The sequence below is a fragment of the Salvia hispanica genome, chromosome 4 (assembly GCF_029641045.1).
Source record: "Salvia hispanica isolate PSC_SH4W2 chromosome 4, Shi_PSC_v1, whole genome shotgun sequence".
Taxonomy (NCBI): Eukaryota; Viridiplantae; Streptophyta; class Magnoliopsida; order Lamiales; family Lamiaceae; genus Salvia; species Salvia hispanica.
In genome coordinates this window covers 8,070,577-8,095,330 of record NC_142695.1, presented here as the reverse complement: position 1 = coordinate 8,095,330, position 24,754 = coordinate 8,070,577, and the positions used below count along the sequence as shown (strand labels likewise).

The 24,754-nt window shown below is 34.1% G+C and overlaps 2 protein-coding genes and 1 long non-coding RNA gene across 3 annotated transcripts; 2 read left to right on the top strand and 1 right to left on the bottom strand.

Annotated features, from left to right (window-relative positions):
• Positions 1-116: 116 nt before the first annotated feature.
• On the bottom strand, positions 117-6,734 carry LOC125192915 (uncharacterized). The gene is made up of 12 exons (XM_048090592.2): positions 6,577-6,734; positions 6,381-6,474; positions 6,232-6,298; positions 6,033-6,134; positions 5,879-5,943; positions 3,958-4,050; positions 3,551-3,630; positions 3,255-3,471; positions 2,988-3,043; positions 1,654-1,782; positions 758-941; positions 117-397 (listed from the first exon to the last, which is right to left on the bottom strand). Exons 1-12 carry the CDS (start codon positions 6,633-6,635, stop codon positions 272-274), a joined length of 1,272 nt encoding a protein of 423 aa, XP_047946549.1. The 5' UTR covers positions 6,636-6,734; the 3' UTR covers positions 117-271.
• A 247-nt stretch (positions 6,735-6,981) lies between these two features.
• Positions 6,982-20,710, top strand: BGAL9 (beta galactosidase 9). Its single transcript, XM_048091824.2, has 19 exons — positions 6,982-7,353; positions 8,236-8,331; positions 8,422-8,534; positions 9,595-9,661; positions 9,856-9,948; positions 10,269-10,412; positions 10,588-10,676; positions 11,134-11,239; positions 11,571-11,658; positions 11,790-11,911; positions 13,133-13,297; positions 14,324-14,556; positions 16,154-16,269; positions 16,723-16,820; positions 18,184-18,294; positions 19,064-19,174; positions 19,450-19,655; positions 19,759-20,107; positions 20,363-20,710. The coding sequence occupies exons 1-19, from the start codon at positions 7,180-7,182 to the stop codon at positions 20,501-20,503; spliced, it is 2,622 nt and encodes an 873-aa protein (XP_047947781.1). The 5' UTR covers positions 6,982-7,179; the 3' UTR covers positions 20,504-20,710.
• A 328-nt stretch (positions 20,711-21,038) lies between these two features.
• Positions 21,039-21,834, top strand: LOC148927185 (uncharacterized). Its single transcript, XR_016137602.1, has 2 exons — positions 21,039-21,302; positions 21,445-21,834. It is a non-coding gene; the product is annotated as an uncharacterized LOC148927185 (long non-coding RNA).
• The last annotated feature ends 2,920 nt before the right edge of the window (positions 21,835-24,754 follow it).

Sequence of the window (24,754 nt, the reverse complement as noted above, 5' to 3'; positions counted from 1 at the left end):
TTTTATGGTTTATGACTGGTTGAGTAAAACACTGTCAACGTCGTCGTGCAACTAACCAATATCACCCTTAGCCTGATAGAATTAGCCAGAAACCAAGCAAGCTGACACGATTGACATTACTACGCAATATAGTCTAGAATTTCTGCAAATAATAATCGAAATCGGCGATTCAACTTCCATGGATTTGACATATAGGCCATGGCCTGTACACAATGCACTTGTTGCTATCTAATTCCTCTTGTGCTGCTAATTGAGTAAATACAAACTGTATTCACTTGGAGCTGACACTATTGGGCTGTAGTTCTCCACGCATTTGTTGCATTAGTATCTCCTCAATGCTATCAGCGAATGTCGACATGTTATGGCGTGTGAGTGCGTTCAACGAGTTTGCCATTTCCTAATGAATCGTAACACAGCAGAAACATCAACATTTATAGAGCACAAAAACAAAAACAATACTGATATGCATATCTGGCACACATAATGTTTTTCTTCAGTGATGTCTGCCTATGTAAAGATGTATGATAACAGGGAAAAATGCTTTTTAACCTCGCTATTTCGAGAACTAACTGAGAACTGCTTCACAGAAATGCAAGACAATGTATTTGCAGAGCAGATGAAGAACCAGAAATCTGAAAGCTTGATGGCTCGTACATATATATAGGGACTTTGAATAAGCTTGTATTACGTAAGAAAAGGTTTTGAATTTTGTTTCACGATGTCCATGTTCAAGAAGTAGAACACACACACCACTTACCAAAATCTTGCAAAGAAAGCTCAAAGAAATTTCTTTAGAATACTGGCTTGTGCTCTTGAGTGATATTAACTCCAATGCCAGATCTGATAATGGCCAACCTTGAGGCAACTTTATGAAAGCATCAATCCCACCTACCATATGAGCTACTATTGTGTCCTCCCTGTCTAGGTACTCAAACGAGTGTCTGAAAGAATACAATGTTATAACTTGAAAATAATTTGATAAAGAAAACTAATATAAAAATGTAAAACAAACCAACAAAAGGGAAAATAAGAAATTCCTCCCTATCAAGGTTATAACAGTATCACCAGACTGGGGGTCATTTGAGTAATACAACCCTTTCAATGGGTACTAGGGGACAACTCTCTGGTACACTACTCAAACAAAGAGGTAAATTACAAGAGGTATAAAGAAAGATTTGGCTAGATACAAAGATTTAAAACCATGTTAAAAGCCAAATTCTAATTCGCTAACTTCGTTATCACTAACAACCTTTTTTTCATGCAATTTTCATCTTAAAAAAATTGTTGAGTTACAGTCTATAATTTAGGACATGTTGTAGACAGGGTAAACAACAGCATTAAGTGAGATTTTTTATAATATGATGGTTGTTGTGTCCAATTCATCCACTATTCTGAAGGCTTAATATATGGATGTTAAAACAGACAGAAGGAAAGTAACGGGGGCAAAAAGAAAAGAAAAACTAAAGCTGAATTATTGAGTCAAAATTTCATCACTCTCATTGGTGTTTTTAATTTATTGAATATTCATTTTTACAGTTTTAACAACTAATAACTAGATTCAACCCCTCCAAGATGACGAATTCGAAACTACACTGGGCAAAGTGAACAAATATTATAAGCTCAATTTACCAACCAATGAACCACAACACTGACCTTGAGTTATTTGCATGCTTGACAACGAATCGTCTAAGTGAAGAAAGGGCAATTCTATCTTGCACCCTCCTCACAAGAAGTTCCAAGGACGACCTGGTCTCAGTGACTGAGTATGCAGAATAATGCTGCCTGGAGGCACAACGGTAAAAAATCATACAACTAATAAACACAATAGTACAAAATAGAATAGACAACAGAGCCTTAGATTCAGCATTTCTTATGGAACTATAAAGATAGGCCTTCAAGCAAATAGAACTAAGATAAACTTGATGTATATCAATAGATTACAAAATTTTGAAAGTACAATGATGCATTTCCAGTCATGTTTATTAAAACCTTTCAAATCCCACCATAAGTTATGAGCACAGGGAAAGATCTAGTTGGGGTAGTTATAAATAAACTCATGCTTATTTAGATTCTGTAAAAGGTCTAGTGGAGCAAAAGTAAGAAAAATTTATGTAGGATAGCTACAACATAATTCATGGGTAAAATCTATGCAGGAACTAACAGGATGCAATAATGGAAGCTATACCACATGCCCTAGTATTGTTATTGTCATTTATTGCGCATGGATGCATATATGTGACTCTGATATGTGGCCTAGGCTACAATACAATTTAAGTCATAACAAGCATAAATCCCTGGATAGTTCCATATCAGCCGGTATCCCTAAAATACAGTAGTATATCAAAAGAAAAACAAAGCATGTTCGAAATTTCAAATCTTCAGCTAGATAAATAAACAAAATTAAAGGCTAATTAATTTGAGGAATCAAAATCAGAAATTAATGGGATGAGAAGGCTGGAGTTACATACACAAGAAGGCACTCTCTGATTTTATCTAAGGTGAAAGGTAAACAAATTAGATTTTTGAAATAGTTACATTTTAGTTTATGTTGCCATCCCTCTAAAAGTAACCATCTGGCATATAATTCACATTCATTCTATTTTTATCTACTATGCCTTTGGTCATGATTCACTAATCACTACCCAAAAAAACATAAAACCTACACCTGCAAACTAAGCCTGAGCATGCTGTGCATCATAGCAAGGCAAAATTCCTTAGTGGTGATACAACTTAGCAATTAGCCAATTACTACTATTTTTCATCATCAGTCCTCTCTGATGACAGCTAGAGAGCATTCAGCAACAATCCTTTTCTTGCCACTCCTAGAGCATTTACCTATATGTCAAGGCTTGTTTCAATTCATTGAACGTTCATGATCCCACAGAGGCAAACCAACTAAATATCTAGCTGACCAATTTTAATTATAAACCCCAATACAAACAATAAAAACAAGAGCAAGAAAGACAACACAGAAAGAGCTTACAAACCTAAAAGCTTTTGTAGCATCAAGAATGTCACCAATGTATACGTCATTTGGAAATATCTATACCATTCAACAGGGAAAAGATTAGCATATAAGATGTTAAAGCTGTAAAAACATGATTTTAAACAATCACAAAGATAATCAAAGAGTATAACTGAAATAGTCAAGTTCAAGCAACATAATTTTCCCCTAATGTTGGTTGTTAATGTTGCTCTCATCTGAAAAGAATTTTATCATGAATTGTACTGAAATAATGAAGAGCATAGCCTACCTCAGCATTCTTTGGTTCCCATACGTCATCCACAATTTCTATTATCAGTTCATGATTCAATTCCAAGGGTTCAATGATACTTTCAATATCCTGTTTGTGCAGTACAGTTTCAAAATATGGAATATATGTCTTCAAGGATAATCTAATGTTGTTCCCCTCAATCTCGATCACTTTGACACCTGTAAATGCTTCCTCAATTTTCTCAACAGCTTCAAACCTGACAACTCAACAGTTAAGTGGCAACTTATAAAGAGAAGGAGAACAATGACTCAAAATTTTCTGAAAGGGCCAAAAACCTTTTAAAATTAGAATCAAGATCTTGCAATGACTTCAAAGTTCTCTTCTTCTTCTCAATCTGATGACTCAATTCTAAGATCTGAACATAAAGCACAAAAAGGCACAAATGTTCAATAGACAGTGGTTTTGCTTGCCAACAAGGAATTGAACTGAGATGAGGTTAAGCAATGGGGGGCGAAGAAAGCGGGCTGCAGTTTAGAATATCATCTAAGTTCCATGAAGCTAAAGAATTATAATAAAAATATAACAACTAGTATGCCATTTCACTGTTGAATTTACAAATAAAAAAGAAGCATGCTTTTGAGAAAAATAGGATACTAAATTATCTACACTTATTTTAACAACATATGATGCTTCACGATTATGAAAGTAAGTGCGTATTAGTGTTGAACCAAGCTTCATGAACCTTAAAGTTGGAGCTTTGTTCATTAGAGGAGTTAGCATGACCATCTGCTAAAGATGAGAGGTCTATTTGAGTATTCCTGTTTGCACCCGCATTCTGCACAAAGAATATCGAGCTTTAGCAGGTTAGTAACTTAATAAGAGTAAATAAAAGAAACACAATATCTCTTCAAGAGTACCAACTACCAACTTATCATTCAAGATCTATGGCTTCAATTTTGAGAGGAAAGGCCCATAGTTCAGATAAATAAACACATCCAGATCAGCATGCCAGAAGACTGATGTAATGCTAGGTATTGTAACTTATTCAAAACAGTAAAAAGTAGTTCTCTGATCCTTCTTTTCCCTCCCTCTGAAATGTAAACTGAAAATTGAGGGAGTGTCTCAAGTAGGGATGTCAATCGGGCCAGCCCACCGGGTTTCGGGCCAACCCTATTCGGGTTGCGGGTCAATCGGGTGCGGGCTAATCGGGTTGTGATTTTCTTCGGGTTATCAAAGTTCAACCCTAACCCTATAAGCTCGGTTTTCGGGCTAGCCCAGCGGGCTAATCGGGTTGCTATCGATAAAATTAACATGCGATCAATCCAATAAATAATGGTGAAAATTAATTATATTTATAAAATGTAAAATATTTAATTATGATATATTTGAGATATATGCTTAAACTCAAATATAAACACCATCATATACTAATATTTGAGATTTATGCAAAATAAAACATAAACATCAAGAAATTTTAAAGCATCTTTTAGAAATTTAAATATATTTTTTAGTGAATTTGAAGTTTCTAATTTATATATCTATTATTATGTTAATAAAAATTTAATATATAATTTATATATTTAATATATAAAATTGAAAGTTAATTTTTTAGTTGTCTATATCATAAAATAACTAATGAAGTGTCGAATTAGAGTCAAACAAATAGAACGATAGAAATTTTATCGGGTTTTCGGGCCAGCCCATCGGATTTTCGGGTCTGGCCCTAACGGGTTGCGGGCTAATCGGGTGCGGGCTAGTCGGGCTGTAATTTTATCGGGCTAGAAATTTTCAGCCCTAACCCTATAAATTTGGCGGGCTATTCGGGCCGGCCCATGGGTTGCGGGCTATATTGACATCCCTAGTCTCAAGTATATTATTTTGATAGAGCAAGCAGATTATACGGCTTTCTTTTGCCCAACACAGCTCCAAAATTTCAAAATTGAAATACTTTTAGCTAATCAATGGATGTCCAAAATCCTATCTCCATAGAATATCAATTGAATTACTTACTGCAAAATGCACTTCAAATTTCTCCCATTTTGTGATCACTGATTTTTTCTACTGAAACACATGTTTTTAACTTATATCAGATTGCCTAATTTACTATTGTGCGCTCATGTTTCCTTTCTGTATGAAAAATATATCCTTTAATATCACAGGTGCATGGGGTTCGGACCCAGTAGCAATACTATGGCATAACATGCTCTGCTGCTGGAGCATTCATTCTCAACTAAATTGCTAGAAGAGTCCATCAAACACTTATAAGGATAAAGCATTTCCCTTTTGCGGATCACATTGCATTAAACACTCTTATAAAGTAGTCCATTCGCTTCCTCGTGTTTATTTGGGCACTAAACAGTTTTATCCTTCCATAATGTCCCTCCTCTCACCCCTTCTAGTCCCTTCCACCAACAGATGACTCCCCGTGTTCTACCAACATTCACTAACCCTGCCACCACCATTTGCTATATTTTATTAATAACATAGTAACATACACCTTTCTGGAAAAGGACTCTTAAACCATGAATAGGCTGGTATTAAAATATCTGAGTAACATTAATTTTAGCATGCCTAAGTGAACTGCAATTGTCTTTGGCATTGAAGAAATTACTCTAAAACCAAGCAAAATAATTTCTTTAAATACTTTGGATCAGGTAACGAACCCGTGACTCTATAAATTCCAATAAGCAACATAATTTCTCCAGCTCAGTATCCAGTTTGTCATAGTCTGCATTTCAGGAAAATAACATAAATTTATATAAAACAGAAAGTTACTGTACAAAAATTATTCTGAAAAGTAAAAGATGAAATTCCGACCTTCCACGCATCTCCTTTGAAGCTCCCCAACTTCATTTTCGACAGCTACATTCTCACCCTCCACTTCACTAAGCTCCTTGTTCAATTGCCCCAGTATTTCATCTAAAGTTTTAAAAATCAACCAATTTTGACTAGCCAAAAATAATAAATGTAATAATTTACAATAATACTCCATTTTCTGATAACTAGCATATCTTACCTAGGTCTTCCCGTGATAATGAGCTTAAATCCGATAACAACTCCGACGAAATCCAATCAATTTTACTCTGAGAAAAAGGTACAATTCTCATTCTCAATCCATTCGAAACAAGAAAGAGAACAAATAAAAATAGTTTTTCAGCCGCATACCTCAAGCTCAAAACCGACGTCATTTATGAACTCCTCCACCTCCCCAACTCCAAGCTCAGAATTTTCATCGACATTTCTGAGCTCCGCAATATCACTGTCGTTCATAGTAAAACATACATAGCGAAATTGAAACCCTTTTCATTCTTTATAGAAAATTCCACTTCAAGATTTTGCATTTTGAGTGAAATTGCAGTACCTTTGGAGAGCGTTGAGATCAATTAGTTGAGGGGAAATAGTGTTACTTGGTTCGCTCATGATTTTTTCTCCCAAACCTACAGAGTTTTTTGAAAAAAAAAAAATTTCTATCTATATAGATCTGTCATTTGAAATCCCGCCAAACGACAATGATTTAACTTTTTGCTTTCGATCAAAACTCAGTTTATATTAAACATTTTAATTAAAGAATTTAACCCAAGTAATTTACGTTTTCAATTTATAAATATTTTATTTTATACTTCTTCCGCGAAAAAATAGTCTTAACGTAATTTGGTAAATAAAACACAAATGTATCCTTGAAATTAAAATATGAAGACCGACCCGTTTGAGGGGAAAACCCGGATCCAGACTATATCGAGCTTATCCGGAACGACGACACTGGAATGGCCCACCAACCTCACACCTCTAATCGTAGCGTAAAAGAGAAACAATAACAAGTCTTGCTCTCTTGAATATTCCCGGAATTTTATTCCATTTCCATTCCTGAATATGTGTGAAGGAAGACTAGTGTACCTGCTACTGAATTCACTTACTTTTATGCATTGCTCACGAAGCTACTAGGTGAAGTCCAATTGGATAGAAAATGGGGCTCAAATTTCAACGCCTTCTGTTCGTATTGATCGTCCAATTGGCGGTTGTTGCCGGAGAGTTTTTCAAACCGTTCAATGTGACCTACGATGGCAGAGCTATGATCATCGACGGCAAGCGGCGGATGCTCATATCCGGCGGAATTCACTATCCCAGGGCCACACCGGAAGTAATTCATCTCCTAAGTTTTGTTTACTTTAATTTTGCTGTTAAGTTTTAATACTATGTATCTAGATTGTTCCTGTTTCTCGTTTAGGTGAATAGCTCTCTCCTGCATGGTTGTTTAATCGATTCAAGTGGCTTTGTGCCGTTGACTGTTCAATTTGTGAGCCGTAAACTGAAATAGTTTGTAAATTACAGGTGCAGATTATTCACGAATATGATGTTGTTGGGTCAGTAGTATGCTCATCCTGCTGAACTAGCTAGATTAGCGTATTTTTCGGAAATTCCATGTATATAGTGATCTCATCACTCAAATTGGTAGTATGAATCTTGTGGTTTTTTGGAAAGATCCTTCCCATTTTAATGTGTTAGTATTTATTTATTTATAATTTTTTGTTTTGTTTCGTTTTGAATCTTTTGATGTCAGTATTTATTTTGTTGATTTGTTTCTAGCAGAAGAGATATAGGACTCAATAAGAAAACTCCAACTTGGTTCAAGTCTACTTGAACCACTGATTCATAATATGCATTTTTATGGTACATGTAATCTTTAACTCACTGATCTCTGTGCATTTTTTTATAGTACATGTAATCTTAACTCACTGATCTCTTTTGCTTTTTAGGCTGGACTGAAATTTTTGGCTCAAGCAATTATAGCCTTTAGAGATTGTCTGTTATTGCTCTTTGCTAGTACTAATTTTTTATTGATCATTAATCCAAAATACATACTTTGAAAGACTTAATGTTTACTTGGTAAATTTGTTCTCGTTACTATCTTTTGTCGGTGTTTAAGATGAACAGTGAACATCCAAAGATAATATATCAACCTTTTACATTTTGTCCACTTTTACAAACTTTTGTCTCCATCTGATTGTTCAATATATTCTAGATGTGGCCTGATTTGATTTCCAAGAGCAAGGAAGGTGGAGTAGACGTTATCGAAACATATGTATTTTGGAATGGTCATGAGCCAGTAAGGGGACAGGTATAGTTTACGCACTTTTTTCCGCAACTCACTCTTATTTTTTGAGAGCATCAATTAATTTTGTTCTTGATATATGGCTTGGCTTTTCAGTATGTCTTTGAAGGAAGATATGATCTTGTGAAGTTTGTGAAGCAAGTGGCTGCCAATGGACTATATTTTTTTCTCCGTATAGGGCCTTATGTCTGCGCTGAGTGGAATTTTGGGTTGGGTTTTTCCCTCCTTGCTTATTTTCCTTGATGCATGTAACTATTTGCTTACTAATCATGACCAGAAACTATTTATCAAAATTTTCATTCACTAATTTTGAGATTCACTAATGTAGTGGGATCATAGTCTTTAATACTATTTCTACATCTATTAGTATAAGCTGGAAACTATTAAGGAATGATTATTTAGTCTTCTCTTACTTCAGCTTAGATAAGGGTCTCAAACTTAACACTCGAGAATTGTTAATAAGTTCTAGTAGATTAATTTTATTAAATTATTAAATAATGAGGTTTAGTTTATTGATACCAAGGTTTGATAGAGCTCTACGTTTGATTTTGTAATACAACATGTAGAAACCATACGGTTTTTATATTCTTTTATTGAATTATGCATGTATTTGTGCAATAAAGAACAAAACTATTTTAGGCAAGGGAATCAAAGTAATGAAGCCCATGTACAAACTACAATACATTATCTAACTATCCCCCTTAAGCTGCAACATTGATGCTAATCATGCCTAGTCTAGCTTGTTATGTAGATAATCAACCCTAACAACCTAAACCCATTGAGAGGCTTTGTGAGTGTCTCTCGATTGGATAACTAATATCACGATATTTGTGTTACACCAAGATAATTAAAATTTGCAACAATCTTCTATATCCCTCATGATCATCAAATAATTCACCAGTCACCAACTTTAATAATATTTAATATTAGAAACCAAACCATTGGAGTCTAAAGGGTTTAACCTCCAACTTTCTCAATTTTCTGATTCCAACAGTAAGGCTTTCAGAGACTCAATAACAAATTCATTCACGTATACAACCAATAGATAATACAATAATAAGATTACTTATAGACCATAGAATTATCAAACTACTATCTTGCATCGCTAACTTCTCAACAGCATGCTCTGTTTCAAATCATATAAATATTTTCAAAGATAGCACACTATTTACCCCCCTTGAGCTACAAATGAAACACATTTTCTGATAAAACATATTATATCGGTGTTTGTGTATCTAACTCATCCTCTTGAGTTTCAATTATATGTAGGGGATTTCCTGTTTGGCTTCGTGATGTACCTGGCATTGAATTTAGAACAGACAATGCGCCCTTCAAGGTTCTGTAAGAGGGAAACATATTTTTTAAGTTGTTAGATATTACCATGATTCAATTGAATTTCATCAAGACTGTATATATCGCCAGAGTTCTTTTTTTGTCATGTGTTACATTGATATGGACATGCTCTATATTATCCTTTTGGTACCTTGTTTTGGATCTAACCATAGCATTGTGTTTTTTTTTTTTCTCTAGGACGAAATGGAGCGATTTGTCAAAAAGATAGTTGATTTGATGCGAGAGGAGTCACTTTTCTCATGGCAGGGTGGCCCGATAATTATGCTGCAGGTGTGCTATTACTTTCTACTGTCACTTCTATTTCTTGCTCAAGATTAGCAATTAAATTTCATTTTTATATTGATATGAATCATGCACATTTGTTGAAAAGAAAATCTATGCTACTGCGTAGTTGAATGTTTGCTAACTATTGTTTGATTCCATTCTTTATCCTAGAAACAATTCGAATAGAAGGAATGAAATAATATGCTATTTCCCTTCTCTTGGACGCTTTAGTACATATCCCCTTATTTATTTTGCAAACAAGGGAAATATTTCAACTCATCCTATGAAAATTGTAGCATGGAAGTTAATTTTATCATTGTTTGCAGATTGAAAATGAATATGGAAATATGGAAAGTTTTTATGGATCTAAAGGAAAAGACTACATGAGATGGGCTGCTAAAATGGCAGTTGGACTTGATGCTGGCGTTCCATGGGTCATGTGCAAGCAAGTTGATGCACCAGAGAATATAGTAAATTCATGAATCTTGCAAAATTTACTTTTTAGCTGGATTGTCAGATGATATATTGTGCATGTGGGAGTCAGATGGTTGTTAGGTGGTGGGGGATGAGTTTTTCCTCATTTAATTATCTAATTGGGCCAACCTACCTAGTTAGTCACCTTACCATATTTATTTGCCCTATCAGATCGATACATGCAATGGATACTATTGTGATGGTTTCAAGCCAAATTCCAACAACAAGCCAATTATTTGGACTGAGGAATGGGATGGATGGTACGGCGTCCCCTTTGATATAGTTTTTCGTTCACCAAAACCAATGAGATAAAATATTTTTGACATTGCATGCAGGACAAGAGATTACAAGTTGTCTAGCTGTAAGTAATTTCGTAGGATCATCAAAGGAATTCAGTAATTATTATGATATGAAAATCGCATAGCATAGTTAGGGCTGGAAGAGTTTTCATCCAGCATTTTGTCTTGGTCCAATGTTTTTAATGTTATCTTGTGTTTACATAAGCAATATCTCCATACTGCAAGTCTCTTAACTCTGATAGGTAGGATCTTCATAAGCCCTTTTCCAATAACTTTCCTATTCCCTTCCACTCATACATGGAACAAGACTTCTGAATCTGGATTTGAAAGTTTCAAATAAAGCTATTTGCTGAGTCTGTATTAAGACCTTGTCCTCAATACTTGAGATTGATGAGCTATTTCTTTTCCTTATTTGAAGGTATACTTGTTGGGGTGATAGACTTCCCCATCGCCCTGCACAAGACATTGCGTTTGCAGTTGCTCGCTTTTTCCAACGTGGGGGAAGTTTTCAGAATTATTACATGGTATGTTAAATACACCATTAGTGTTCAGGTTGCACAGTCCCTAAGATGATGCAATTGTAGATGCTAAGCCATTACCATCGAGAATGAGAAACATTTTGTACTGTTGAAATTTGGGATTACCAAATTAAATTCTTTGCATTAGTGATTTACATAATGTGGATGTTCCATTGGATTTTGGTACCACGCATGATCTAAAAGTTCAAATATAAAAGTTTCTATTTATATTTATCAAACTGTTATAGATTCTTTTGTTGTTTGATAAGAACATTTTAGTAGTTGTATGGCATCTCTTTGACTGGTAAAATTATTTAACCCAGTTTTCTCATTTCAGTATTTTGGTGGAACAAACTTTGGGCGAAGTGCAGGTGGGCCAACTTATATTACTAGCTATGATTATGATGCTCCACTCGATGAATATGGTAGGTCTTACAATGTCGAACTTTCTTAATTATAAAAAGCTTGTTCTCTCTGAATAATCATCTGCCATCAAGGTAATACATGGATTCTTAAGTTGAAATCCTCTTTGCTAATTAGTTTCATACCTACTCAGGACTTCTTAGGCAGCCTAAATGGGGACACTTGAAAGATTTGCATGCTGCCATAAAGCTTTGTGAGCCTGCTCTTGTTGCTGTTAGTTCACCTAAGTATATTAAATTGGGTTCCAAGCAGGAGGTATGCATTTATTATATAAATCTTGGTCAAGTAATCAAAGTTCAAACTTGTTATGCATACTCTGCTTTTGAACTATCTTGTGAAGCAAACAGTTTCTGCATTCTTAGTTTTAGGCCAATTCCTTGTAACTGTCTCATAGGCATTCTCAAAATCCATCAGGGCCTTGCATCTTTGTTTCATCTTTGATATAGATTTGCTGGGCTGGGATTTTTGTGTCTGCTGCAAATGTTCGTTTTGTTATTTGAGTAGTGAGGCTAAGGTCATTAAGAATCATCAGTAGAGTCTGACAGATTTTCTGCTTGGGTAGGCTTTGGCCTGATAAGTTACTTAGGATTTTTTCTTTATTGGTTCAGTTATCAATTCCACTTCCTTTTCAACTGTTCTACATTCTCTCCAACATGATTTTTCCTCGATTCTATTAATGGTAGTCATTGTGTCTTCATCACAAACAGATTTTTACCACTATGATGTAAATGAATTATTCAAAAATAAGTTGCAATCTAAGTTTTACTGAAGAAGCTGCAGTTATTACTTATTACACCTTGAATTACTGGTTAGGCTGGCTAGAAGAGAAACAAATTTTTTGAGTAACAACCAGGAATAGCAGTTACTCTTCTAATCATTATCCTTCGTGAATTCATAAAGTTGGTGAAATGTCTGAATGATCAAGATTCAAGTAGAAGGTGAATTAGCTGTGACTGTTGATATGATAGTTTTAGTTATGTTTCGTATTTACTTGAAATCAAATTTTGTTTGAAGATTAGTTTTTCTAGTCTTTAGGTGCAAGACAAAAATCAGAGTAGGTAGTCTATTAATTCATTTATGTTTCTTTTCTACTGGATGCTTGAATACAATATCAATATTTTCTACCAATTTTAAAGTATTTTGGTGTTTCATCAACTATTTGATTCCCAAATGCTTGACAAACTGGGTAACCACCATCTTCTGTTGAAACACGGAAGAAGAACCTCTGTTGGTTACCAAAATTTTCTGCATGTTAACTCATTGCTGAACACCCATTGAAAGTAAGACCAAAAGGACTGGTCCTGTAAGGGAACCTATTATGTGCCAGTTAGTCAAGTACAATTCCTTTCCTAAACTAGTATTCATATGATTCAATTGAGTGGTATGCAGACACTCATTCTGTTTCTATTTTTCTTTCTCTATTTTCATCTCTCATATAAATACTATTTTCATCTCTCATATAAATACTATTTTCAGGCACATATCTACCAGGATAAGGGACAAAAGTGCTCAGCATTTCTTGCTAATATTGATGAGCATAATTCTGCTACAGTGGTATTCCAGAAACAAGCTTACACTTTACCTCCCTGGTCAGTGAGTATTTTGCCGGATTGCAAAAACGTTGCCTATAGTACTGCCAAGGTATCTATTGATTTCATTGCTAGATGATGGGGTTTTTCAGTATTGTGCATATCTGAAACTGTTTTCCTGTATGTAAATGTGAGTGCCACCCTTCCATAGGCTATAAGCTGGTCTGGAATATTCGTTGATCTCCTGTATATAGTAATTTTTTGAGCTTAAAAACATGAAAGTACATATATTTCCTCTTGCGATTTTTTATTCTGTTAATTATGAAGTCAACTTACATCCGGGTAAACTTTAACGTCGCAACTAAAGTAAATTCATCCTCTACTATGAAGAAATGTATATGTGACATTAGTTCTGGTTGAATTTTTATATAATGGGAGTAACTATTTCTGCTGGCCATCTAGACTGCTCTGCTATGTGATGACAAACCCTACCTACCTGAATGACACACAGTGAGAAATTAAGATGCAAGCTAATTTTAGTGCCCATGTAGATGTAGTTAATCTAGGAAAGATACTAACCAGAAGTGGGCTTTTATTATGGTGAATTAGAGTTTGTATTGATTAGCTTATGGCCTTAGAACTGTTACTTGAAATTCCACTTACATTTGTCTTGCTGTCCTCTAAGGATACAGTTATGTATAACAAAAACATCAATTGGTATGATACAGAATACACTAGCAGAACTTCCATTGAGAAGTCAAAAATAGCATCATAAACATGTCAGTAAAATTAAAAGAAGTGTGGAAAGGAAGGTCATGAAGATTCTACATAAAAAAGTGTTAGTGTTAAGAATATTAGTAGTGTTAAGAATATTAGTATCTCACGTAGGTGGTGTGACATAGTCTAGCTTAGTCTCTTGTACTATATATATGTGGCCTATGTTAGTAATGAAATACACCTAGACCTACTACTCTTCTCTACTATGTCTATATACTTCTATGCATATATCTATATTTATTGTTCTACAAAAACCATATGATATTTACCATATGAGCTTATCTAATTATTGTCAGCATTAAAGCATGTAGCATTTATTATCATCCTTGCAACTGAGCTCTAACTCTGATATTTGGAACAGATTGGTGTGCAGACTTCAATTAAGACTGTTGGAGTTGATTCTGTTGCTTATTTAAATGAACCTTTGCCTATGAAGTTGATGGCACCATACGAAGTTGAATATATTTTGAAAACCTGGGAGACTGTGAAAGAGCCGATTGGTGTCTGGAGCGCCAGAAACTTCACATATCAAGGCATTCTGGAGCACCTGAATGTAACAAAAGACCAGTCAGATTATTTATGGTATCTGACCAGGTATGTTATCTTGCTGTAACTCATGGAAGGGTGATGCAAAAAATGATATCAATAGTTCTCTTTTTAGACCTATTTCCAGTCAACATGTTTCGGAAGGATTTGAGTTTGTTTAGATGAAACTCGCATTTGTCTCTACCTTCTATGCAAAATGTAACAAGGTCCTCCATTTCGCAAAGCAGAGTAGCTATTAAAGGGATCAAAGTGACATCACAGAATTGAAATATGGAACTAAATATGAATAACGATAAAGAAAATAAAGTTCACAGGACTTTGTTCCTGCCCAAGCATTGGAATGCACATGTCAAAGCCAAAATCAAGTCCCTTGATATCTAGCAATTAACTATTCAATTAAACCAAATGAGGTGAGCCTATGAAGATGCCTGAAACCCAACCGCATTAAATATATAAGGAACTAATAATTATAACAGAGATTATAATATTGCTAACATGGTGCTTTAGGATTTCCTCAATTATTTTTGCATCTTGAATAATATATGAATGAGCTTCAGCTGCCTACCTTTTATGCATCTTAGTTTTTTTTAATTAAAATGCTTGATTGGTTTATATGCCCGTTGGTGGGCCATTTACTTATAAAATATTAGAACTGTTTGTAATAGGTGAGTTTTATATAGGGTTCATTGCTAATTGCCAAATAAAGAGGTGAGTTTAACTATAGATTAATTGCTTAATGCTAACTAAAGCTTGATCTTGTTCTCCATTTGATTATTTTTATTAAATAAATGGAACTCTTTTCATATCTAAAATATAATTGCTCCGACATTTCATTATTAAAAGTAACTAATATAAGTTTTAATTTTACATTATATTTAATTTAATGCTCTTTCTTTTCTTTATCAAAATTACATTTAAGTGTAGAGTAAAGAAAATTGTTATGGGGAAATTTGTTATAACATGAGTATTTTTGAATGCTAACTTATAATATGTACTGTAGCAACTTATCAAAATATAAAAACTTGTAATTTAGTTTTCAAGTTACAAAAATTATTGTATTTCATTTATATTGCTATTAGTCCCCTCTCCCTGGTGGTCCATTCTTGGCTAGGCTCAATGGGGTAAAAAGGAGATGGAAGGCTGGCAACGAGCAATATGAACAGAAAATATATTGATATAACAATTGAAAGGAAGCAAAAGATAATCCTCTTGCGAGGCCACTCCTCTCCCGAGGGCCTACGGTGTAATACTGTTCTTTTACTAAATTCTAGACTTAGACATCCTCTCAAATCTATAAGTAATTATTTATATGACTCTCAAAATACTAAAGATGACATTAAAGATAGACTTATTGACTTCTAATATTTAAGGATAAGACTTTCAGATTTCTAATAATTAGAGACAAACTTATGGACTCCTAACTTCCAAACTCTTTGTTTATCACTCAACCATTACATTTCCAACTATGGAAATTTTGTACACTGTCATTTGCATATCTTTTCACCTTTTAACTGTACACTTTCTTTCTGCAGTAATTTTTTTGAACTAACTATTAAGGTTTCCGTTCTTATTTTTATTTTCACTTCTGATTTTGAGATCATTGACATATGGTTTGTGGTATTTATAAATTTCCCATGATATGCAGAATATATGTTTCTAATGAGGATGTCAAATTTTGGGAGGAGAATCAACTCATTCCTCTGCTTACCATTGATAGCATGCGTGATTTGGTATATATATTTGTCAATGGCCAATTTACAGGTATAATATTCTATTCTAATTCGTTTTATGCTCTCCCTCTCTCTCCCAGAAGAAAAGTTGCTAGGCAGAAAAATAGAATCCGTTTAGGGAAACCAGAAAGCCATTTGGAATTTATCACTATACAATTGTTCTCTGTATGTGCATTTGTTAGATGTAGTTGTGTTAATTTCTTAACTAGCATGAATTCTCTAGTAAACTATCTCAAAATTCTCATAGCTAACAAATGAACACAAATTCCTCCCACAACCATTATGGTATCAATTGCTGTTTCTAATAAGAAATGTACTTCATATCATTTTCTTCATTGGATATGCTTTATCCAATTTTCATGACAAACATCAGTCATACCTAATTGATATCACATAAATCTTCATTTCTTTTTAATTTTTTTTCCCCATTCGAATTGATATCATAAACATCAGTTGTGCCTAATTCAAATTTCTGGAACTCAAGGTAGTGCAAGAGGGAAATGGGTAACAGTAACTCAGCCAATTGATCTGAAAGAAGGATATAATGATATCCTCCTATTATCTCAAACAGTGGGCTTGCAGGTAATCTGTTTGTCTGTCTTATGTTGTGGCTAAAGATCATCAATTCTAGTACTTTCACAATGGATGGAAATTTTCTAGTTTAGCTACTAATTTGTTTACTAAAGTTTCAACTATCTTTATACTATCTAGAGCGAATTACATTTTTAGGCTCTATACTTTCAGCAACAAACATTTGCGGTACCTATACTTGCAAAATATCATTTGTGGTACCCAAACTATATCACTTGCTCGTTTCAAGTGCCTTTTCACATTTTGACTAATTTTTTAGACAAAAACCCCCAAAGGCCTAAAGGGAATTTTTGTACATTACGTTCCAAAAGTAGGCGCCATTTTGTGACTCTTGATTTCCCAATATGTTCAATTAGTGAGGCATATATGTTGTTTATGAGATTCAGATTTCTAGATTCAGATTTCTGCCTAATTTCTTGCTGGATTTCGAACAAGCTATGGCTGGTGTAAAATGCTTGTTTGTTTAATTTCTAGAATTTTTCAAATTTTGCATGGCGACTAGTGATGTTGGATTTTCGGTTGCTTTGTAGTCTAATTTTATGTAATTTCATTATGGTTGAACAACTGTTTTTTTGTGCGATTTAATATCCATCGCAGTTCAGTGTGTAGAGTTATGAGTCAAAGGTTAAATTTTTAGATTTAATATTCAACTGATTTAGTGAAATTAATATTTATCGCAGTTCATCCGAAAATGTTCTCAGTGGCCCTACTTTTGGAACGTAATGTACAAAAATGCCCTTTAGGCCTTTAGGGGTGTTTTTGTCTAAAAAATTGGTCAAAAAGTGAAAAAGCACTTGAAACGAGCAAGTGGTATAGTTTGGGTACCGCAAATGATATTTTGCAAGTATAGGTACCGTAAATGTTCGTCGCTGAAAGTATAGAGCCTAAAAATGTAATTCACTCATCTATCTATTATAATGTGCTTAAAATTATATTAACCAGTTATATTTTCATAAGACCTAATAATTGTTTCATAACTTTTACAACTATATACTAGTATATGATAAAGAATCCATCCACCACACAGTTTGTTGAAATCATTTCCCTTGAGTTTAACTTAGAGTAAGTAGTTTAACACTAATATCAACAACTTCAACTGTTGTTTCTGTACATTGTTGTAGCTTTTACTTTTGCACTCTGATTTAAAACTTCATGTCAAACGATTCAAACCAAAATTCATATTTTAATGAATTTTGGTACAAGCATTGATAATGTGTTGCAAGGAATCTTAACGTGAACATAACTTGAAAACAGAGAATTTGTGATTGAGCACTATGGGTTTATAGGTAAATCATTTCAATACAATAGGGTCTTTATCTTTTCATGCTAAAAAGTAATTTTCCCCTCGCTTCAGAATTACGGCGCCTTTCTTGAGAAGGATGGTGCAGGTTTCCGGGGTCAAATAAAGCTATCTGGGTTTAAAAATGGAGATCTTGTTCTTACAGAATCTAACTGGACTTATCAGGTATCAGATCATAGATTCATACTTCTTTGATTTATGCTGCATCTGTTGCCACTTGTTAAATCTTGCAAAAAACTCTCCACAAATATATTTTGCATTTTGATACTGGTTCCTGGTACCTCCCCCATGGAGCATTTTCATGGCTCAGCTAACTGCATGCTTGGATATGATGAAAATAAAAAGTTTCTGAGTGTGCATAGTAAAATTTTAAATTCATACTGGGATAATTATGTGAATGGTTTGTAAGGCAGGCAGTTAGTAATGGTTTGAGCCTATTTTATGAAGATGATGTGGTCTTTCGACTTCCTTTTCTCTTAATACAATTATGTTGCTTTCCTCAGCATTAGTTACTGACAGTAATATGTATGCAAGAGTTTTGAAACCAACTGAAAGTGGGACTGATATCTTATCAAACAAAACTTGGAAATTTTACCACAACAAACTTTTGTCCATATCCCTGATATAATACTATATCACACATTCTCATCATCTGATGATCAAAAGTCGTTATTTTTTGTGAACTAGTATTGAACCTACTTCTTGGCGTCATGTTTCACCAGTAAATTGTGGACCTGATTAATTATGTAGCGGTCATAAAGTCCCCATCATGGAAGGACAGTTACTTGTTAGCTTGACAATGAACTTACCAATGAAATTCCAAAATGACATTCATCCGCAAAGTTAGAATTCCATCATACTGACTGCATGTGGAGTGTACCTCCATAGCTACAAGCAAACAACCAGTAATGCTGAATGGTTAGCTTGATTGCAGGTTGGGCTGAAGGGAGAGTACTTTAAAATATACGCCATCAATGAAAAGGGAACTGTAGAATGGTCTGAATTGCCACGTGATGCGACTACAACCAGGTTTTCCTGGTACAAGGTATTGAGTTGGACATTGCCCAAGGCATGACTATCTTTTAAATCGTCTCAAGTTTTTCTTTCTTCTAGTTAAAATCATCCCAAGTCAGGTTAACTCTCTTCCAAATCATGGTTCTTTATCAGTTGCTCTATCGGAACAAGGCTCTCCTTTATATTAACATATCCTCCCACAGAACTTTTCTCTATCTATATGTTTCGGTCTCTTTTCTCTATCTATTTGTCTATAGAACCTATTTTGAAGGTCCTCTCATCATATCCTACATTTTGTTTTTACAGACATATTTTGATGTCCCTGGTGGAGTAGATCCCATTGCCATCGATTTGAGTAGTATGGGGAAGGGTCAGGTATGGGTCAATGGCCACCAGATAGGTCGGTATTGGACGTTATATGCCCCCAAAGATGGATGTCAAACTTGTGATTATCGTGGTGCTTATGATTCCAACAAGTGTTTAACAAACTGCGGGGAACCTACTCAATCCTGGTAATGTTCAAACTTCGTATCAATTATCCAGATTGTAACTATATGAACTTAGCATTTTAAATTTAAGAAACTTCTTCAATTGCTAGCTGACTTGTGCATACAGGTATCACATACCACGATCATGGGTGCAGGCTTCAAATAATCTTCTTATCATCTTTGAGGAGACTGAAAAGGACCCTTTTGGGATTTCCATCAAATCGCATTATACAGAAACCATCTGCGGAAAGGTCTCAGAGGATCATTTTCCTCCCGTACATGCCTGGTCGCTACCAGAGACCATGAATGGAACTGTTGTACTTAATCGCATGGCTCCTGAAGTGTACTTGCACTGTGATGCTGGAAACTCAATATCCTCTATAAAGTTTGCAAGCTATGGAACTCCTCAAGGCAGCTGCCAAAATTTTTCTAGAGGCGATTGCCATTCACCCAATTCATATTCGGTTCTCTCTCAGGTATGCATGACGATTATTTTACTAATCTCATTGCTTTATTATATGCCAATTAGCTAATTGCGAGCACTATAATCTTATGATGCACTGCTTAGAACCTGAGTAATTGATTAACAGTGTTGGTAAACTCCCATTACTTGCCATTTCTTGTCTTGTTGAAGAATGGATAAGCTAAGTGTGTGCTAAGTCTTTGACAACATGTTCATCCATTTGATCATTTTGGTGGAGAATTGAATAACCATTAAAACTCACACGCAGGTGTGTTTGGGAAGACAAAACTGTACGATTAGTGTATCGAACGATGCATTTGGAGGAGACCCTTGCCGTGGTGTTGTCAAGACTTTGTCCGTAGAAATGAAGTGCTCGCCATCATCAACCGCCACTTCCTCGCTGATGTAGTCGCCGCGCCACACCTCCTCCACTTCAATCAGAGGTGTGTATGAGTCATGATAAGTACATAGTGCAATATTGTTTCCTTTGTCAGTTTTATATTTCGGCGTTGTATATTGAAATTCAGCCACAAATGACAAAACTTTATGTTGGAGATTTTTTAACATTTTTCTTTGTTGCAAGATACGATCAATAAAGGCCATATGTTTAGAAGAATTTATATTTCTTTGAGATTTTTGAAATAATATTCAGTATTTTCCTTTGAAAGTGTTGAAGTTTTTCATAATATAGTTCTCAAAGTATTGTTGAGATTTTTTTCTGATAAATTATGCTGTAGTATAAAAGAAAATCGTATTTCAAAGCATCTTGTTTTTTAATATACACACAATGATTCAAACTTAGACATACTATTAACTGGGAACTTATTATTTTATGGAAATTAAAGGGCGTCAATATATATCAGAAGGCTAGTTTAGGAGTTGTTAATTCTCATTAATAATTGTTTTAGCATCTTCTCTGTTGCTAGTTTAGGATCTGCCAAAAATAAATTGAAAATAAGAAAGTAAAACAAAACAAAATATAGTAGCAAGCAATAATCATGTGGGAAGTGTTGGAACGGCCGCAGCAGCAATATCCTCTTAACAATATAACAAATCCACTTCATTTACTTGGCGTGATTCACAGTTGGAATGCGTATATATAATTATCATTCTTCACCACTATTTTAGACAATTATATAAGCGACTTATGGAAAATATTAAGCCAACAATACTTTTCTTGCTCTTTCTTCTACTCCTCGGCCCATCTGGTAAATTACTGCATATGCTATTTTATCATCATTCCATTACTCATGCATGAATTAATATACATATGCATACAATTATTTTGTACTCCATATAGTATATCTCAAAACGAATAATGTAACTATTTGAAATTGATGGTTTTGGTAGGAATGGGAGTGGAATCGAGAAAATCGACTAGACTTTTTTGTGTCGACTGTGATGATAGTGAGGAGTGCATCAAGGACCTATGTGGCATCAGCTGTTTCAAAGTCAAATTTCCCCTTGGATTAGGAATTTGTGTGTGGTAGTAATTCTATAAATCAATTCATATTTTCAATAAGAAATGGAATCTGTGTATGTTACGATAATAATAGAAGATGTGCATTATGCCTCAATTTACTAAGACACGCCCAATTATACTCCCTCCGTCCCATATTTGGAGTCACGTTTAGTTATGGCACGGGTTTTAAGGAATTTGTGGAGTGTGTAATTAATGGAGTGAGATGATGGAGTGTGTAATAAATTAAGTGAGTTAGTTGAAAGTGAATCCCTTTTTGACTTTTTGGTTTTTTATTTTTTTTGGTTTATTTTAATATAGATAATGACATTTTGATGTAATTTTGATGAACAATGGAGTAAAATTGTATGACCAAATATGGAAAATTCTAAATGTGACTCTAAATCTGAGACGGATTTTTATGGCAAAATGTGACTCCAAAACTGGGACGGAGGGAGTATAAGATTCATGACATAATTTGAGGATGTATTGGAATCATCAAACGTCTTCAAAATCCTTAAAATAACTAGGAGAGTTTGATGCAAAGTTCTAAAAAAAAAAAAAACAAAGCTTTCTTTATATTAATAATATTCATCTAGAATAAAATAATGAGTAGTATATATAAAGTTCTCACGCGTTATTACCCTCAATTAATTTATGTCGCGTACAAAAAATTAATGTTTACCGAGCACCAAAGTCTTCGGTGAAAGGCCAAAGTGTGCACAGAGAGTGTTCAGTATGTGCTTCGCAACAAGGTTTCGAGCACCACATTATGCTCAGAATGCCAAAAACCCAATCATTCTCGAAAAGGATTTCTAAGTACACGTAAGTGCTCGGAATATCCTGAGTACATGAAATATTCTGAGACAATGGGTGGTCGGAAATGTTCACATCGACCATGGTATGTTTCCGAGCAATTTGGTGCTCAAAATTTTGGAAATTTTTATTTTTTAAATTATTACTATATTTTATTATTATATTTCATGTTTGCTGGTACTCAACAAACATGAAACTAATACACTCAAATCATTTTTAAATTTACAGCACAAAAGCACAACTCGTTGACATATTTTAAATATAACAAAAAACACAAAAGTGAAATGAACAACATGTTTCCATTATAGATTAAGAGCTCAAAAGCACAACTCAAATGAAAAACAATTGAATTGATCATCGACTTAGTTATTTTTCTCTTCATTTTAGATTTGGATTATTTCCTTTGAATTTGAAAAAAAGAGGAAGATAGATCATCAACTAATTCTCGTTGCCAGTTTCTTTATGATCTTTGATTTAATTTGATTGAATTCATACACAAATATAATGGTTTAAAGTCGTTGTCATTGGAGATATAACTAAATATTTTTTAATGTTGACTAAATACGAGAAATGAGTTTTTATTATTTTATTAGTGTATTTAATGACTTGATTATGGAAAGTTACGTGGTGTATAAGATATAGATTTCGGTGGATTAATTAAATTGCTATTTACAATTCTCCATGAACTCATGTCTCCGTATTTACAATTCTTTCTTGTATTCATTTTAGAGAGAATATGAGAAATAATTTAGTTTTGATTTTAAGTATCACTTTGAACAAACAAATATTAATTTCTTTCGCGCCCAATGTGCTCCATATCACTATTAATAATTTCAATTTTATTATTTATTGAAAATCTGCATAGTTAATTTGAAAAAAAAAGTACTCGTGGGAGGTTGGTGACTCTTGTTGCCTCAAAAATATACAGCCAACCCTCCCCAACTAATATCCTGTCCAGCCTCTCAAACAGGCTGTTTTTTGCCCAGGTGAAACTGGAGCCGTCGAACCCCGGGTCCAGTAGCCGACTGTCTTCGATAGCCTCTGTGAAGTCGACCATTTCCACCTGGCGGTTAGTCTCGCCTAATTTTCACCTTCGGTTTGGTCAAGAAGCCATACAACTAATTGTACACCTCATTGCATGTGACAAAATTGTAAGGTTAAAAAATACTCCAAGTCTCCACTATAATTTTTTAGTTTTAGGGATTTCTAAACGCATATATGTAGAGTTAACCTTGTTTTGACAACATTTTTAGGACACGAATTTTGGCCACTTCACATCATTTAGGTGCGAAAAAGATAATTTACTTTTTTGGGCTTATTTTTAATTTATACTGTTCTTTGTTTTTAGAGTTTTCTTTTGAGTTTTAATTATGATAATTGTTGACTTTGGATTTAAAAACCTAAGCATTTAATCTGATTTTCCCTTGTTATTTGAATATTAATTATTTTTGTCAGACCCTTTATTGAAACCCTAAAATTATCCTTTCTTAAAGTCTCATTATAAATTAATCAAATTAAATCCTACAGCCAAAGGAGTAAGGACTTGCTTGAACCTAACATCGCCCAAATCCTTCACTCCCCACGCCGTCCACAGCAATTGAGAGGAGATCACTACGCCGTTACAAACAAGCAATCAATTATTACAAACAAGCAATCAATTATTTTAGCCGGCATTAAGAGTTGGGTGGAGTGTGTGATAATGGAATGTGAGACCATTTGCATTATTATTATTTTTATTCTTTGGATGGATTTTTACTTGTCATTTAACGTTTTATTTTATAATATTATTTCACTTTTTATGGAAATATCTAACCGAGACTCATAATGCCGGACGGATGAAAATGGTCAACGGCATTAGGAGAGTATAATATTAGATTTTGTATTTGATAAATATAAATACACACCAATTAATTGTATGGCTTATATATAGGATATGATGGATGTTTCTGGTCATTCTATTAAAATAGATTGTTCAAGAAGATTCTAGATAGATTATGTTGGTTTGTCAATTTTTAACTTAATCTAGACACTTCCTTCATTCTTGATCATTCTTACGCTTAACAAATACATATTCTAGATTTATGAGAATACTCTCCCTTGTGCTCGCTCAAATAATTTTGAGTTTTCTTTCGAACCTTGGTCTTGGAAATGCTTGAGTGAAAATATGTAATAATTGGTCTTCAACTCTTCAGTTCAAGTTCTGATAGTATATTGGAACAGTATTTGCTTTTTATTGGCTGTCTCCGTAGGAACTGATATTTGATGGCTATATATTTTGTTCTGCTACGATGTACAAGATTTATCGTAATTCTATATATTATGTTTTTGTGCAACTTAAGTTATACAAAATTTTGATATACAGAATTGTAAGTTATTTGGTCAAAA